Source organism: Danio rerio, chromosome 19, assembly GCF_049306965.1.
Source record: "Danio rerio strain Tuebingen ecotype United States chromosome 19, GRCz12tu, whole genome shotgun sequence".
Classification (NCBI taxonomy): Eukaryota; Metazoa; Chordata; class Actinopteri; order Cypriniformes; family Danionidae; genus Danio; species Danio rerio.
Window position 1 is genome coordinate 17810387 of NC_133194.1, and position 18643 is coordinate 17829029.

The following is an 18643-nucleotide window of genomic DNA, read 5'->3' on the forward strand; positions in this document are numbered from 1 at the left end:
AACGTTCCCAACCGTGCCTGTGTCAGTATGGCTAGCCCCTGTCAGTCCCCGCGTCCCCTCTGTCTCTTTAAGACTCTGCAAGCTGGGCAAACATTTCATGTCATTGTCAGAAATTGTCCCATACTGCCTCTTCACAGGACCCTAGAGAGAACCTCCCATGTTGGAACGCAGATTCTCGCATCCCCAAAAAGGTACACGACTAAGGTGTTGAGCGCTATTGATAGATCATGTTGCTAAACGGTGCCATCTCTAGATAAAGAGGAAAAAAAGCAGCCCCCAGACTCAACAATGCTTTTGCAATTTGTTTCAGAGTAATTTAGATGATAATTTATGCTCAAAGGAACCAGTCAATGACTTGCAGATGAGCTGAATATTGAGTGCTGTTTTGAATTGAGAGGTACAGTTAGATGTTTCGCGAGCTTGATACAAATAAAGGAAAAATCAATTTGTTTTCAGTTAAAAGTGGATGCTTATTCTTAACAATACAACCCAGGCTCATTAGAAAAATCATGCATTATTGCTAAATAACATTGATAAGTTTTATATTTCACAATGTTATCAAGGTAAATTGCTCTGTAAATTGTGCTAAAAGTGTATTTAATTTTAGCTGAAACTTTTAAAAGTGAGCCTAAATTTGTTTTCATTAAACTGATTATAAATGAACCAACCACTTCCACTCACCACTCAACTGATAACAGTTTTTAATAATTAACTGCAGTGCCCTATAATCATAACTGTGGGAAAATGAATGAAAGTTGTTTTTTTTTTCTATCACCACTATTACTTTAAAACTTCATTGATGTGTTGGCTTATAGAGTTCAGTACACAATGTAACAGTTATATGATCTTTTCTTTCATGTTTTCAAATATCAAAATTACTATTATATTTTACAGATTGTTTTTTGTTTATCTTTTCGGCAATCCTTTTAAAACATCAGTGTGACCAGTATAGTAAGGTGACCTCAATGTAAGGATGTTTCTGAAAGACTGAATTGCATACATTGTTTAAAAGGAGAGAAACAAGTTTAATTTTGAATGTGTGTGCTTGATCCAACTTTGACATTTGATAAAAAGTTGTTTGCTTAATTATTCTCAATTCATAGATTAGTTTAAAAAGGATAGTCCACATCTGCCATCATTTACACACCCTTTACTTGTTCAAAACCTATTTTAGTTTTTTTTTTTCTTCTTTTCTTCTGTTGAACACAAATGGGCGGCACAGTGGTTCAGTGCTTAACACTTTTGCCTTACAGCAAGAAGGTTGCTGGTTCGAGTTCTGGCTGGGTCAGTTTGCATGTTCTCACCATGTTCTCGTGGGTTTCCTCCAAGTGCTTAGGTTTCCCCCACAGTCCAAAGATGTGCTATAGGGGAACTGAATAAATTAAATTGGGCGTAGTGTATGTGTGTTGGATAAGTTGGCGGTTCATTCTGCTGTGGCAACTCATGATGAATTAAGTTATTAAATCAACGGAAAATGATTGAATGAACACAAATGAAGATATTTTAAGAAGTTGCTTGTAGCGGACACCCATTGACTTGACATTGTATTTTTTTCTACAATGGGTTTTGATGTGTACCAGCGATAAGATTTATTTTGTAAAATCTTATTTTATGTTCAACAGTAGAAAAACATCATGCAGGATAAAACCACATGTGGGGGAATATGATGAGTTTCTTTTCTTACTTTTTTTTTTTTTGGTTAAACTATCCTTTTAATTAGTTTAATTATTACCATTTTCTTAAGTTTGAAAATAGAAACAATAAAAAATGTGATGTTATGTTTGTAATAACTAATAAATAAATTGTATAAATAAATATTAAAATAAATGTATAATAAATGCATTTTGTAATAAATAATACAATAAAAATAATAATATGCTTGTAATAATAACTGACAAATTCCTTGACTTCTCTTACATTATTTCAATAATTTTCTCTTGTGGTCTTGGTCTTTCTTTATTTATCTTTCAGTTGCAGGAAGGTCATCTGGTAGTGCGACATTTCCAGTTCCTGCGCTGGTCAGCTTACCGTGAAATTCCAGACTCAAAAAAAGCCTTTCTTAACCTGCTGGCACAAGTGCAGAAGTGGCAGAGGGAGTGTGGCGATGGTCGCACTATTGTGCACTGCCTGTAAGTTTGTTTTTATACAGTTTTACTCCCAGATGTTAATTGGAAAGCAATTACATTTCCTTGTGGCAGTTATACAATCCAGATTTCTTTTGCTCCTTAGCTCCAGTGAGTGCCGTATTTTACCAACAGTGAAAATCTGCCCAATGCCCTTTATCTCTAGCTTCTTTTTAATGTCTTCATTTTCTTCAGTATTTAACTTTGTAGCACTGCAGCCTCAGGATCCATACCTGCCACCTTCACGTGTCTGTAGTTTAAAATGCTGTCCTCTATTAATAAGAGCATAGCACAGATGCAGTGTATTCAGCTTCAAAGCAAATGTGCTGGGTGCCTTTCTTCTATCAGCAGCCTCAGGGAAATGATCTTAGTTCAGTAGGATGTGACATTTTTATTGCATGACTTTTCCCCAGAGCGTAGTGGTACTTTCCATTCCTTCATGCTCAAACGTATTGCAGATCCCTGACAGCCTGTGGTGGCACAAATATGGCTTTTTCACTGCTATCCCCTCCAGACATCTCTAATACAATAATCCACACAAGCTTTGAAAGTGTACAGCGCAGATCCCTCTCCTTTATGTGTTACAAGTCACTTCTTTTCTTGAAGATGCTAATGAATCAATGTTTCAATGTTTTTTTTTTAAGGAATGGTGGGGGACGTAGTGGCACTTTCTGTGCTTGCACCATGATAATGGAGATGGTGCATCATCACAACATGGTGGATGTGTTCTACGCTGTCAAGACTCTCCGCAACTCCAAGCCCAACATGGTGGAGTCTATGGTTAGTGTGCACAATTAAAAGAACAAACCCTAAGCCAAGTTCAGACTACATGATTTTAGCCTCAATTTTGACTCGCTGACAGGTTTTGAGAAATCGCAGACAAATGTCTGAAATCACAGGCAAAGCTGTGCTTTTTTACATAAGTAATAATCACAAAGTGTAAACTATCAAAGACATCTGAGAGAATCGCAGATGAGTCGCCGACACCTGTAAGATATTTGGCATGCTAAATATTTGGAGTTTTCGGAGATTCAAATGATGCTGTGTGAAATGTGTACTGATTGAAAATAATATCAGCCATTACCTACAGCCAATGAGAGAGCAGCATCCACTAGTATGGGTATCAGCAGGTCAGCGGGAGGATAGGGGAGTAGTTTAAAGTGCCTCTTTTCAGTCCATTTGGAACTAAGAAATGGAGGAAAAACTAGTGGAAATTTGGCAGGAGCACCCGTTTGTCGAAAAAAAAAAGTTTTGGTGAAATTGCTAATTCTTTTCAAAACCCAGGTGAGCAAATAAGTACATATCTACCCCACAAGGCTTCTTTCTCATTATAAAATTTATAATAAATATACTACATGACATTGCATTGTTTCAATGTCACTTCTCAGGTTGTAAGAGACATAGTTTGCGACCTGAGACAAAGTTGTCAGTGATTGTAAAGTCATGCTGTGGGAAAAACCTCAGCCGCCAATCCATTTTGCAGTGTAAACAAATCAGCAACGAATAACTACCCCACATAATCATGCAGTGTGAACACATCTGTGACGGGGCTATTTTGAAAATTGTGCAGTCTAAACTCGGCATTAAACTTTACATCTTCGTATGTAGGTTTTGGCTTTTGCAAATCATTTGTGCTGTGTTCCATGCCCAAAATTGCACTTGATCTTAATACAACTACTAATACATTAATACAACTGTGTCACAATTAGACCCTTGTCCTTATTTGACTGTCCTTATTTTAAACATGTAATCATAAAACCTCATCCTCCAAACACTGATGAATTATGCAAAAAACTAAGAAACAGCTTAAAAATAGTATATTATTAGAACAATAATATAGTGGAGTAATATAGCAGAGTGCCTTACCTTGGAGTTAGGACTTTGTTCTCACATACTCATTGAATCAACTCACCAAGCAGGAAGAAATAAGAATCTTCTAAAATGACATATAAAGGTTATAAATAATAAAAAAAGAAGAAGAAGAAAAAAAACTCTGAGTTGGTGACATAACTCTGGGTTAGCAAGACATCATGTGAATTAATGATACATATGTCCTGATAAAGTAAAATAGAGAGAGAGAGAGAGAGAGAGAGAGAGAGAGAGAAAGAGAGAGAGAGAGACATTGGAAAGCATAATAAAATGGGTTGACACAATAATGTTCATATTGCTAACAAAAACAGACTCTACTTAAGTGTATCTGTGTAACATGAATGGACACTGACAACAGGTACGGATTCAAATGCAGGTTTATTACACAGACAATGGTCAGAGAGGCAACAGTCAATACAGGACTAAAGAGATGTACAGGGGCAATCCAGAGACGTGGTCAGTAAACAGGCAGATGGTCAAAAGGCAGGCAGCATACAGGAATAAACAAACAAAAAGTAAAGATCAGTATACGGCAAGACTAGGCAAGATAAATGTGTCGTAATGTTCACTATACATTTCAACAAGACTCAACAACTTCTTTGTTTTTATGTGCTGAATTTATAGTCCATGCAATTAGTTGCATGAGTAGCTTCAGCAAATCATGGTGATCTAGGCCAGATGTGTGGGTGGGAACATGACTGGATCTTGTAGTCCATTAAATGGCGGATTTGTAGTTCTATGCAATGTTCTTCAGCAATCTCTGATGGTTAGATCGCTGGTGACTGTGACAATCTGCTTTGAAATAAACATGCCAAGTTATAGTTTCTACTAGAATCTGCATTGATAATTCATCTACCATAACAGTAACATATATTTATTTATTTATTTTGATTTGCTTGTGCTTTTGTATAAGCTTTATATTTTGCAACACATTTTTTATTATTAAATTGACGATGCATAGGCAAACATACATTCACATATTCAGTAACTCAGTTATAAAGTGGATGTAGTCTATGAATATGACCAAAGAAGCTGATACAGTCTGTCCTTGCTGTTGTTGACAGGAGCAGTACAGGTTCTGCTATGAGCTGGCTCTGGAGTACCTGGACTGCCTGGAGGTCAGATAACACAAGAGCTCAACACTTGATCAACACTGGCTTCGACTTCTACTTGCCTCTTCTTCTTTTTTTTTTTTTTCTTTTCTTTTCCTTTTGCTTGGGTCAGTACAGCCCATATGAATGAGCCTTTATGTCCTCCAGTGAGAAGGCACATCTACTATAAGAGTGGGAATGCAAAACTTGGCACATTTCTTAAACCTTTAACCTCTATTGTCTTCTGTGCTATTTTTGTTTTTGACATTTTCTGTGCCAGATATTCCTGCCAAACCCTTGAGGACACTGATGAGATTTCAACAGCTTTGAGATTATGACATATATCTTTGATAACATGACTAGCTCTGAGCTCTGCCTCTCTCTGCCTTATACACCAAGCAGGAGGAAAACACACTGAATTTTAACGAAACCATGGGGCTGCAACAGTGGCAACATGAGTGATATTGTGTTTGTACATTAAGTGTATTGTTTAACTCTCTATGGAGCGATCTACTGTGGTGATTTTAGTAGAAAGCTTACCATGAATTTGAAGAGACAGTGGCTCATGTAAGTTTACGTTTTACTGAATTTACTTAAAAGGTGATGTGTGTAATTTTTTGATGTTAATAATTTGCTGGGATTGGTTGAAGTGTTGAGACAATGAATTGATTCTTGTCAAAATTGAAACACCTTTGCACTAATTAAACATTATTTGAATTGTTGATCAACCAATGGCATGCGTTTGGGGTGTCAATATTTGTTTGTCTGACAAATTACAGATCGAGAATTTTTTTTTTTCTTTTGCAAAAGTGTAATATTTGTGGCAAAAAAAGTACACACTTCACCTTTAAGTCAAAGTGACATTTAAAAATTGAAAGTGTCCGAATTTGGACAGGCAAGTCGGAACTATAGGTATGGAGATGGTTTCTGGGGTTAATTCTTGTTTTTTTGTGTGTGTATATAGGGTATATTTTGCAAAAAAAAAAAAGAAGAGAGAGAAATGTTTCTCGATGTTGTCTTTAATGTGCCAACTCATTTTGTATGTGTGTGTGCGTGTGTGTGTGTGTGAGAGAGAGAGAACGCATGTGTGTATGCGTGTGCAAAGATCACTCATGGATCTGCATGCCTGTTTCATGTTTTAATGCAATCCATTGTGACCCGTCTGCTTTGGGTGTCGCTGCCCACTGTCATTGAGCACAGTAAAAGAAAAAGATTTGCGCAATTATATAAACAAAAATGCTACTATTGGAATACAGTGAGGCTCCTCACAAAAACGTTGCTTTTTATCTTTGTATTTATTGGTTGTGTTTTATTTTCTAAAAAAAAAAAGTGAACGAATAAAACATTCCGATGTTACTTTTAAATTGTTGTCATTATTGTTGTACATTTTCTTTTCTTTCACAGAACAAATTCCTGTTGATGATGTCAGATAGCTTTGATAGGAAGATACAGTATGTAATGAATTGCAATCAACAAAATTTAATTCAGATAACTGTTAATGTGATAATATTTATACAACTATCAATACTTTTTTGAGCCACCCTTAGCCTCAGAAATAGCCTGTATTCTCCTGGGTTGTTGTTCTAGTCACGGTATGTATGGCAGGATGTAAGTACAAGGTGACAGAAAGTATTATATATTACAAAGGAATAGAACACATCGCAACTATGTCAAACAATCTACAAATAAAATGAATGTGTAAAAATCAAGACCAGTCAATGAAAAAAGAAAACTAATAAGGGTTCGTTTTTTCCTTCTTTTGTATACTGTTCCAAATCAATACTTTAAAAACAGTACTGGTGCCTGAAGTGATACTTTTAGAAAATACACAAAAAAGATAGGCTCTTTTACACATAATATATGTTTTTCTGTTTGCATTTCTATGCTGAAGTACATTTTTTAAATAATAAATAACGATAGAAATGTCTCTAAATCAAATATTTTTTTTAAAACAAATAAAAACATACCCTTAACTCCAAGACTATACAATAGTTTATGATTTGGGTCATTCCAAAACAAAGTTTGATGCAAAACAGCTCTTAGTGTTTCTATCTCTATAAGATGCTCAAATAGGTTAGATTACATTTTCAAGCAAGCAGGGCTTTACACAGAACTTTAGTTAAAATATTAAAGGATGGTAACAAATAATGAATTCACTAGATGCTAATGCTTAGTAAATGATTTATAGTGTGTAGTTATTATAAAGTGTTACCTAAAGGATTACTCTCCATTTAATGATTACACCAATATGGTGTCAGGTGATGCAGTGGCGCTGTAGGCAAGAAAGTCGCTGGTTTGAGCCTCGGCTGGGTTAGTTTAATAAAGGGACTATAAGCCAAAAAGAATATAAATGAATAAATATGGTGTCAGCTTTGAAAAAAAAAAAGGTGTAATGGAAGTCAATAGGGCAAAAAAAATTTAAAAATAAAAAAAAACGCCACAAACGTGTAGTTAATTTGAACAATACACAAGGGTTTAATACAAAGGGATAGTCAAAACAAAAATAAATAATGATAAAGAGTTATATGTATAAAGGTTGTCAACCATTTCTATCTTAAAATAAGTAAAACACACACATGGAAGTTGTCTGGTGAAAAAGAATAAATGTAAGTAAAAACGAATTTTTATAAATATGTATTATTTTTCTAGGCAATTAGTGTTGTATTTACGAACAAAGTTACATATAAAACAAATGGTTAGAAATAAAATAATTATTAAAAAATTAAAATTATTAATGCATTCAACATACTGCGGTGGTATAACATAAGGCCCAGTGGGTAGCACTTTCGCCTCCCAGCAAGAACCTTGGCTGGGTCAGTTGCTGTTTTTGTGTGGAGTTTGCATGTTCTCCCACGTGTTCGCATGGGTTTCCTTTGGTTGCTCTAGTTTTCCCTACAAGTCCAAAAACATGTGTTATAGGTGAATTGGGTAGGCTTGTCTGTAGTGTATGAGTGTGAATGTTTCCCAGCTGGAAAAGCATCTGCTGCGTAAAACATATTTTGGATAAGTTGCCAGTTTATTCCACTGTGGCAACCCCAGATTATTAAAGGGACTAAACCGAAATGAAAATGATTGAGTAAACAAATAAAGCCTCTACAGGCTTGTTTTGAGAGCATTAACTAATGCACAAAAAGTGCAGCAAAGGCACATCTCTATGACAGTCTTGTTAAGATGATACAGAAGAGCATTCCAAAGAGAAGCTTTTTTTCACCCCACACCCTTCATCCCTTCGAAGCTGTCACTTTGTAGGGTAAACCCTTTGAAGGGATTAGGCCATAGTGGTTGGCTGTTTCCAATTCCAAGAATGCAGAGAACGGACTTGCGTTCTTGTAGAGACCGGTTATGCCAGGTGTCCTCAGATAAACGAACTCAGGAGACCGCGAGGGCAGAGAATGCATCCTTTGAGAAATGAGATGCTGCGTTCTTCTTGATGGTCACATGACCTTCACGCGTTTTAAATGGTATATTATTTAAACATTACAGCATTCATACAATGACTTATTGTTTTTCCCCTTTTCAAAATATATATGTTGCATAAAAACATTGTAAATATACTCTGCACAATATAACTAAAACAGATTTTAATACGAATTTCAGCCAACAAACACCCTTAATGTGTTTATTCCTTTATTAAGATGTTCATGGTGATGTTTGCTTTCACCGTTTCATTTAGGGAAACTACTGGCGTAAATAAATGATATCTCTGAACTTTAATAATAAATCTAAATAAAATGCTGCGCTTCCCACCTCCACTCGCAATGACTTGAATTCGGTGCTCAAGTCTGCATCAGTGCATCCTCGATATCAAGATTACATCCGGAAAGTTTCACGCGTCCTCCGTACTTGCGGTCTTGAGTATTGGAACTGAACTTTGGCAGCTGATGATGATGTTGCAGTAGAACACGAGGACGCAAGACCGCTGAAGAACGCAAATGGAGAAACAGCGATTGAGCCCTTTTAAATGGAACCCAGCAATCGTGTGTCTGACTTCTGGTGTTTAACTGGGGCTTGGAAAACATATTCCACCACCTGCTGGATTGTAGTATGTGGCACAACCTAAAGCAAACTGTTTCAGGATACTGTACATTTTTAAATTGAAGTGACAAAAACTCTAATTTAACAGTGAAAACTTACCAGGTTATGTTGAATTATCTGTAATAACAAACAAATGATCTCCCAATCATGTAGCATCTTTCTTTAAATTGGCTGTCAAAATGTTCTGTCATTTTTCTGCTGCAATCATGTGCCGTATCTTCAGTGAAGAATAACGTGCCTATCCCAGAATAAGTCATGCAAGCCTAAGTCGTGACATTACCATTGTGTTCTTCGGATAAGCTTGTATAGATTGGGATCATGAGCATATTCTTTCTCCAAAATTGAGCCTTTCTATTAATTTGGTAAAGGGCAATTTTGTCTCATCAGTCCATAAACCTTTGAGGCTCGTCTCTTTGATGAGTGGCCAACTTCTCTGTCCAACAAGCTTTCAGTCATGACACTCCCCTGTCAATGTATGCACTCTTCAGGAAAATAACAACTGATTTCTTAAAGACTGACATACAGACTTTAGACAGAAGTAGATATAAGGGTCTGGAATATGCATGTATTCAGGATGTGAGATTAACTCTAAATAAAAAAAAAGGTAGAAGCTACAGCCTACAAGTCTAGTGGTGAGTTGTTTAGATCATTTAAATCTATTTAAAATGTAATATGTTGATTCCCGAACATGATTCACAAAAACACATAAATGTTGCCACATAGACAACAAGACAAAACTATAATGCATAAATAAAATTATAAGAGAAAGTAAAGATTAATTCATTATTTTACTCGGTCTCTAGGCTATAGTTTAGATTAGCTATTTCACCTGTTATCTTTTGATTTCTCCTGTAATTATTTTGCCACGGCACATCTCCATAAACATTCTGGTTATGCCCATAGCGCACATTTCCTAAAAGAGGGTTTCATGTTTCATGCCGCAGTCAGAGTTTGAAGCAAAGAAAACACACATCTCTGTAACTTGTGTTACAGACGTAACCTGAATGTTCCCTATCAGGTTGGGAACTCCAACATGTCTTAGACACCTTTGAAAGTGTATGGAAAGTGCCACAGCAGCTGTTGTACACTTGGTGTGAAGTTTGCCAAGCATCACGTGAGCACACCACATCACCAAAAGTGCAACTTTCCAATGTCCCCAGGCTCTTTATTTACCAGAAAATGGGAATAACTTAATTTGTGAGTCATATATTATGCATTTACCTAGTTAGCTGTAGTCTAGGGATTTAAAAAAATTTGACAGTATGCTGGGGAAGGGTGCGTGTATATTTTGGTCACTAGATTTCAAGTTTAGAAACAGTAATTTAAAATGTAAAATGAGGCGTTTTTGATCATTCACAAACAGAGGAGTGCATATTAATGACCCCAGAGCAGCATACTTTATCAGTGTGGGTTTTGACTAGTGATCTCAAAACCTGATCCAAAGTAAATGCAAATGATGAGGGTGTGCCCTGTGTGTCACGCAGCAGTCTATTCTGTGTTCTGATTATTGTCCACTGGGATTTTACACTGGTGGATTTTACATGAGAAGGGGAAATGGTGTCTGAGGCTCACAGTATGGCCATTCTCATACACTGATCTCTTATTATTTGATTGCGCCTAGGTACACTTAGATTTTCTTCATAGGGTGCCTTTAAGACTGGATAGGCAAAGTTGTAGACTGCAGATTGCAGTGGAATATGTGTGACCATAGCATCAAGAGATTTATAGCCTAAAAACAAGCATATTTTGTTAGTTTAATAAATTAAGTTTTGATGAACAATGAATTGAATGCTTTTATAATTATCATTGTAAAATGTTTTACATGTGTTGTTTTTTTTTTTTTTTACATTGACAAATTATGCCTTAATAAGTACACAGGCACGAGGGGGAGACTTCCGGGTAGACGATGGAGTAAGACGTTGGTTGTGTAGCTCCGCTTACTTTCACTCAAATTTCATAAAAACAAGACAACAAAAAGCTCGTCAGTGATCTCTAATCCTTTATAGTGTTGCATACGTTCAATATACGTTGCAATTTGCGTGTTTACAAATGCCGTCGAAGAAAGCAGGAAAGAAAGATGTCGCTGAGGGAGAAAGTTCGGCCGAGAGCAAGAGCGCGTTGGAAGAGACCAGCTCAACAGCAAGTAACGACCCGGTGTTGCTGGCAATTGAATCTCTCCGAGTGGAGATGCTCAACGTTAAAACTGACATTAAAGAAAGTTTGAAAGGAGAGATTGCGACGCTGGAAAAAAAAATTGATACAAAGTTTGACGCAATGCAGATAACCATAAATGAGCACCGTGCAACTCTCCAACAACTTGAACAGAACGCTACATCCTTGGCAGATGCTGTTACGAAATTACAAGCTGAAGTCAAAAGTCTGTCCGAGCAGGTGTCAGAATTAACTGAGAAATGCATCGATCTGGAGGGCCGTTCGAAGAGGCAAAATATAAGAATTACAGGAATCCGAGAAGGCATGGAAAACGGCCAAGGAGCCAGAGAGTTGGTGGCTAAACTGCTCATGGAGGTGCTTGGATTAGATGAGCTGCCCGTCCTAGATCGTGCTCACCGAGCTCTTCGCGTCCGCCCAGAGGACAGTGACCCACCGCGGCAACTCATTGCTCGGATACACTCTGGCCATACCATGGAAAACTTCATGCGAAAAGTGTTATCACAGAGAAAACTAACCTTCAAAGGTCGATCAATTCAGATCTTCAGAGACTATCCCCCGACTGTGGTCAAACGTCAGGCAGCCTTTGCCAAAGTAAGACAGATCCTCCGGGATAAACCCGGTGTGAAGTTCGGCATTTTGTACCCAGCAAAGCTGCGAGTGACGTACAGTGAAGGAGAGAAGCTTTTCACCGACGCAAACGAAGCATGGAAATTTGCAATCGAACATTTTGGCACAAATAAGTAGAGCTAAATGCTTAGCAATAACTCCGAGACATTTTGCTTGTTGTTTTGTTTAAGCTTCTGAAAGCTGGCGGACTCGCTGTTGAACTTTTTTGTGTGAAGTCCCTGCAAACTAAAATGCGGAGGTCGGATTTTCCTTTCTCTTTGTTCTTTTTTTTTACCCTTTTATTGCCTTCTACTTCGTGGTAAGTTGTGCTGTATATTGGTTCCTGTAACAGCTAAACATGTTCAGTTATCAAACGCTTTTTTTGGAGGGAGGGTCAGTGCTAAAGGTTTCCATGGTACCATTTTCTGGTGTGTAGGTAACTTGTCGAAACAGATTGTTTTCTGCGGTAATCACAGTTTATGTGTAATAATGTAAACGTAAAAGGGGCGCCTTTAAATTTTGCCACTTGGAATGTAAAAGGTCTGAATGAGCCGGTGAAAAGAGGACAAATATTGTCTCATTTAAAATCGCTGTTGTCAGATATCATGTTTCTTCAAGAGACACATTTGAAACGTACTGCCCATGTTAGGCTCAGGTGCAACTGGATCGGACAAATTTATCTTTCCAATTTTTCTGCAAAATCGAGAGGAACAGCTATCCTTATCCGTAAAGGAGTTCCATTTAAACATAATCTCACTATTTCAGATAAAGACGGGAGATACGTTATTGTTGTTGGGGAAATATTTTCTGTGTCATTAACTCTAGTCAATATTTACGGACCAAACTGTGACAACCCTGAGTTTTTAAAAAAAGTGTTTAATCTAATTCCAAAAATTTCAGATACAAATCTCATAATTGGGGGCGATTTTAACTGTGTTCTAGACCCGTATTTAGATAAATCCTACTCTTCAAAAATAGTTAAATCCAATTCCAGTAAATTTTTGGATTCATATATAACTAATTCTAATATGTTTGATGTGTGGAGAATTCTCTATCCGACAGCGAGGGACTACTCTTTTCACTCTCAAGTGCATAACATATATACACGAATAGATTATTTCATTCTGGATGGTAAACTTATGTCCCAGGTTTGTACAGCAAAATATCATGATATTATTTTCTCAGATCACAGCCCTGTGACTTTTTCAATTAAAATAGATAATATGGAGAAACCACAAAGAAATTGGAGACTTAATTCTCACTTACTTACAAACAAAATCTTTGTTAATCACCTAAAACATGATATAAAAACCTTTTTTGAATTCAATGACAAACCTGACATTTCTACAGGGGTCTTATGGGACACATTTAAAGCATACATTAGAGGGTGTATTATTTCTTATCAAGCATCTCAGAGAAAGAAAAATAGGCCTGAATCAGAGATATTAAAAACCCGAATTGGCAAATTAGATATGGAAAATGCAAAACACCCATGTATTAAAAATATTTTAAAAAATTGTGCACTCAAATATAAATTAAATCAAATTCTCTGTTCTAAAAATTCGAATTTGGTGATAAACCACAAAAACTTTTAGCTAGGCAACTACGCAAAACAGCATCTAAACGAACAATATACAAAATTAAATCAAACACAGGAGAATTTCTTACTTCTTCTAGGGATATAAATAGTAAGTTTCAGATGTTTTATGAGACACTTTATTCGTCTAAAGGAAATATAGACTCTACAGTGATAGCGCAATTTCTAGATCAACAAAATCTACCCTCATTAAGTCAGGAGCAAGTTGAGGAGTTAGGCGTAGAAATTACAACTGAAGAAATATCAGCTACTATAAAATCTCTAAAAGGTGGTAAAACTCCTGGTCCAGATGGATTTTGTAATGAGTTCTATAAAGCCTGCAATGATCTACTATCACCTTATTTATACAGGGTTTATAAACAGGCATTTAAAGAGCAATCTCTGCCATCCACCTTAAATGAAGCAATTATTACTGTAATCCCTAAAAAAGGACGAAACCCAGAGGACCTGAGTTCTTATAGACCAATTTCTCTCCTAAACTCAGATCAAAAAATTCTGGCAAAAATTTTACCAAAACGTAACTCTTCTTCTAATCTTAGGCGTCTTTTCAACATAATGTACTCTTCCAATAACTCGCAACAAGATCTAGCCATTCTGTTATTGGATGCAGAGAAGGCATTTGATCAAATTGAGTGGCCTTACTTTTTTGCCGTTTTGAAGAAGTTTAATCTCGGAGATAATTTCCTTTCATGGATTAAATTGTTGTACTGTAGACCATGTGCAATAATTCTCACAAATCAAACAATGTCTTCTTGTTTTGATTTACACAGAGGTACATGACAGGGATGTCCACTGTCACCACTTTTGTTCACATTAGCGATTGAGCCTTTAGCGGAGGCTATTACATTTACATTTAGTCATTTAGCAGACGCTTTTATCCAAAGCGACTTACAAATGAGGACAAGGAAGCAATTAACACAACTATAAGAGCAACAATGAATAAGTGCTATAGGCAAGTTTTAGGTCTGTAAAGTCTAAGAAGGAAAGTATAAGTAGTATTAGTATTTTTTTTTTTTTTGGGTACAGTTAGTGTGATATCCAGAGAGGCAATTGCAGATTAGGAAGTGAAGTGGAGACTGAATAGTTTAGTTTTTAGTCGTTTCTTGAAAATAGCGAGTGACTCTGCTGTTCTGATGCAGTTAGGGAGTTCATTCCACCAACTGGGCAGATTGAGCGTGAGCATTCGCGAAAGTGATTTCTTCCCTCTTTGGGATGGAACCACGAGGTGACGTTCATTCACAGAGCGCAAGTTTCTGGAGGGCACATAGATCTGCAGAAGTGAGAGCAGATAAGAAGGAGCAAGGCCAGAAGTCATTTTGTAGGCAAACATCAGAGCTTTGAATTTGATGCGAGCAGCAACTGGCAGCCAGTGCAAATGGACTAGCAGCGGAGTGACATGTGCTCGTTTAGGTTCATTGAAGACCACTCATGCTGCTGCGTTCTGGAGCAGTTGAAGAGGCTTGATAGAGTTAGCTGGAAGCCCAGCTAGTAGAGAGTTGCAGTAATCCAGTTTGGAGAGAACAAGAGCTTGAACAAGGAGTTGAGCTGCATGTTCAGATAAGAAGGGTCGGATCTTTCTGATGTTATAGAGTGCGAGTCTGCACGATCGAGCAGTTCTAGAAATGTGGTCAGAGAAGTTTAGTTGGTCATCAATCGTTACTCCAAGGCTTTTTACCATTTTGGATGCAGTAATGGTTGCCCCATCCATCTGGATTGAAAAGTTATGGTGTAGAGTCGGGTTGGCAGAAACTACAAGCATTTCCGTTTTTGCGAGGTTCAGCTGAAGATGATGATCTTTCATCCAGTGTGAAATATCCAACAGGCAGGCTGAGATGCGAGCTGGAACTGAGAGATCATCAGGATGAAAAGAGAGGTATAGCTGGGTATCATCAGCATAGCAGTGGTAGGAGAATCCATGTCTCTGGATGACTGGTCCTAGAGATGACGTGTAGATGGAGAAGAAAAGTGGCCCAAGAACAGAGCCTTGAGGTACCCCAGTGTTTAGATGCTGTAGGTTGGACACCTCTCCCCTCCAAGACACCCAGAATAACCTGTCAGAGAGGTAAGATCTGAACCATTGTATAACAGTGCCCGCAACGCCCACTGACTCAAGCGTAGATAGCAGGATCTGGTGGTTGACAGTGTCAAAAGCAGCTGACAAGTTCAGCAAAATGAGGACTGATGATTTTGAGTCTGCTTTAGCCAGTCTGAGATCCTCCACGACCGAGACCAGGGCAGTCTCAGTTGAGTGGCCTTTCTTAAAGCCGGATTGCTTGATGTCCATGAGATTGTTTTGAGTAAGAAAGTCCAGGACTTGATTGAACACTACTTTCTCCAGAATCTTGGCCATGAATGGAAGCAGGAATACTGGTCTGTAGTTTTCAAGTAGTGTATGGTCCAGGTTGGGTTTCTTTAGCAGTGGGGTTACCCTAGCCTGCTTAAATGAAGTGGGGAATAAACCAGAGTCAAGAGATGTGTTAATTATGTGAGTCAGTGTTGGTATGACTGCAGGAGAGAGAGATGGCTTGCAAGAGTTGAGAGGGAATGGGATCGAGTGGACAGGTGGTTGCATGGCTAGATAGCACGAGTTTGGCTGAGAAAAAGAGGTGAGTGTGTGTGGTGTTGGTGGTGTATCTTGTGTGTTTGTTGTAGGTGCAGCAAATTGAGCAATGATTTTTGCAGTTTTGGTGCAAAAGAATGTAGCAAAGTCATCAGTAGTAAGTGTGGAGTAGGATAGAGGAGGGAGGAAAATATTTTAAAAAGTAGGCGAGGATTAGTGGCATTGTTGATTTTCAGACGGTAATATGTCTGCTTTACAGAAGTAACTTCAGCCGAGAAAGAAGACAGAAGAGTTTGGTATGTTAAGAGCTGTGCAGGATTTTTAATTTTCCGCCAAATTCTCTCTGCAGCCCGAAGTTTTGAGCAATGCTCACAGAGAGCATCCGAGAGCCAGGGTGCAGGAGGACTGGCACGGGCTGGCCTGGATGCAAGAGGACATAATCGGTCTAGACATGATGCTAGTGTGGAGCAGAGTGTATCAGTGGCACTGTTCGTATCAAGTGCAGAGAGTTTGCAAGATGGAGGAAGAGAGTCTGAAACAATGGTGGATAGTCTATTGGGTGAGAGAAATCGTAGGTTTCTGCGAAAGGTAACCAGTGTTGGAGTGTGTGGCGGCTCAGGAGTAATGTGGATGTTGAGAAACAGAAGGAAATGATCCGATATTTGTAGTGGAGTTACTATTATTTGATCAGCGAAGCAGTGTCGTGTGTAAATAAGGTCTAGCTGATTACCTGATTTGTGGGTAGCAGAAGTAGGTGCTCTTTTTAGGTCAAAAGAGGCAAGCAGAGTCTGAAAGTCAGCAGCTTGCAGTTTCTCAACGTAAATGTTGAAGTTACCTAGCACCAACAAGGGAGTGTCAAAATTAGAAAAACATGAGAGAAGAACATCCAGTTCATCTAAGAAGTGACCTAATTTACCCGGTGGGCGGTAGATGACAACCACATTTATGTAGAAGGGGTGGATAATGGTGACTGCATGGAATTCAAAGGAGCTGATTGTTGGCAGGGACGGTATCAGAGTAAATTTCCATTCTTTGGAAATTAGTAGTCCAGTCCCACCCCCTCTCCCTGTCTGACGAGGAGTGTGGGAAAAAGAGAAATTAGCAAAAAGAGTAGCATGTGTAGCAGTGTCCTCCGGCCCCAACCAGGTCTCAGTTAGAGCCATGAGATTATAGTCAGAATGTGTAGCTATGGAGGTAATAAAATCTGCCTTGTTAACAGCTGATTGACAATTCCAGAGGCCCAAGAAGAGAGAGAGTTGTGAAATAGCAGATACATGTATTGAACGAAGGTTGTGAGGATTACGCCTGCAGCGTACCTCCCGTGTTTTGCGAGTGTTAGTAACAACAGGAATTAGAAAACACATAATAAAAGTGCAATGACAAAAAAAATAAAAAATTAAAACACATACTAGAATTAAAGGCTATAAAACTAGAAGTACCGATAATAAACTTGCATTATACGCAGATGACGTAATTTTATTTATTTCTGAGCCCAAAAAAAAAGCATTCCAAATATTCTTAATTTGATTAATCACTATGGTACATTTTCAGGGTATAAAATTAACTGAGACAAGAGTGTGCTGATGCCAGTCACGATTAAAGACTCTTCGTGGCTTAAGCATTTGCCCTTTAAAACTGCTTCAGAACAATTCACATATCTAGGAATTGAGGTGACAAAAAAATATTTGCAACTTAATTAAGGCCAATTTTCAACCCTTGTTGTCTAAACTTAAATCAATGATCAATTTCTGGAGAACACTTCCTATTTCGCTCATGGGTAGGGTAAACGCAATAAAGATGATATTTCTCCCGCAATTTTTGTATCTAGTGCAGAATGTACCTGTATTCCTGCCCAAATACTTTTTCAAAGATCTGGACTCTATCCTGATTCCCTTTGTTTGGAATTATAAAGCCCATAGGATTTCTAAACACCACCTGTGTAAACCCAAATTGCAAGGAGGGCTTGCCCTACCTAATTTTCTTTATTATTATTGGGCTGCAAACCTGAAGGCTCTGACTTCATGGATAGACTTTTTTCCAATGGGAGAGAACTGGTTTCTCTTGGAGCAGGAGGAATGTCTCTCATATTCAATCAATGCAATACTTTTATCACCTAAAGGTATAACTAGGTCATTTTATAATCATAATCCTGTTATTCATAATTCTGTTCGTATTTGAAAACAGTTAAAGACTCATTTCAAATTTACCCAAATGTTGTTTTTGCTCTCCATCTCAGCTAACCCCGCTTTTCGCCCTTCGATGTTAGATAATGCATTTGAGTTTTGGAAAAGTGTAGGATTGCGAAAAGTAGGGGATTTATATGTATATGGAAATTTTGCTTCATTTCAGCAGCTGTGTGAGAAATACAATATTCCTTCTAATCACTTCTTTAGATACCTTCAAATAAGAGACTTTGTGAAGTCTAACATTACTAATTATGCCACAGCATCACCTATGTATCTGGACACATTTCTGGAAAGTTGTTTAAGAGATGGTAGTACCATTTCCTTGCTTTACAAGGGCTTAGAACAGATGAAAAATCCATCTGTGGTGAACATTAAATCTGCTTGGGAAGAAAAACTTGCAGTAG

At 37.7% G+C, this 18643-nt stretch overlaps 1 protein-coding gene across 8 annotated transcripts in view; it reads left to right on the forward strand.

The window, feature by feature from the left end:
• Window positions 1-6447, forward strand: part of ptprua (protein tyrosine phosphatase receptor type Ua) — a 434849-nt gene extending 428402 nt beyond the window's left edge. For 4 of the 8 annotated variants that reach the window (XM_005159552.6, XM_009294142.5, XM_005159553.6 and 1 more), the window contains 4 exons: window positions 138-191; window positions 1972-2129; window positions 2768-2903; window positions 5057-6447. In XM_005159552.6, coding sequence (XP_005159609.1) covers window positions 138-191; window positions 1972-2129; window positions 2768-2903; window positions 5057-5119 — 411 coding nt within the window. In that variant the 3' untranslated portion in view covers window positions 5120-6447. The remainder of the gene's footprint in view (window positions 1-137; window positions 192-1971; window positions 2130-2767; window positions 2904-5056) is intronic. The other 4 variants (XM_009294143.5, XM_073931608.1, XM_003200566.7 and 1 more) reach the window with 1 other exon arrangement.
• The last annotated feature ends 12196 nt before the right edge of the window (window positions 6448-18643 follow it).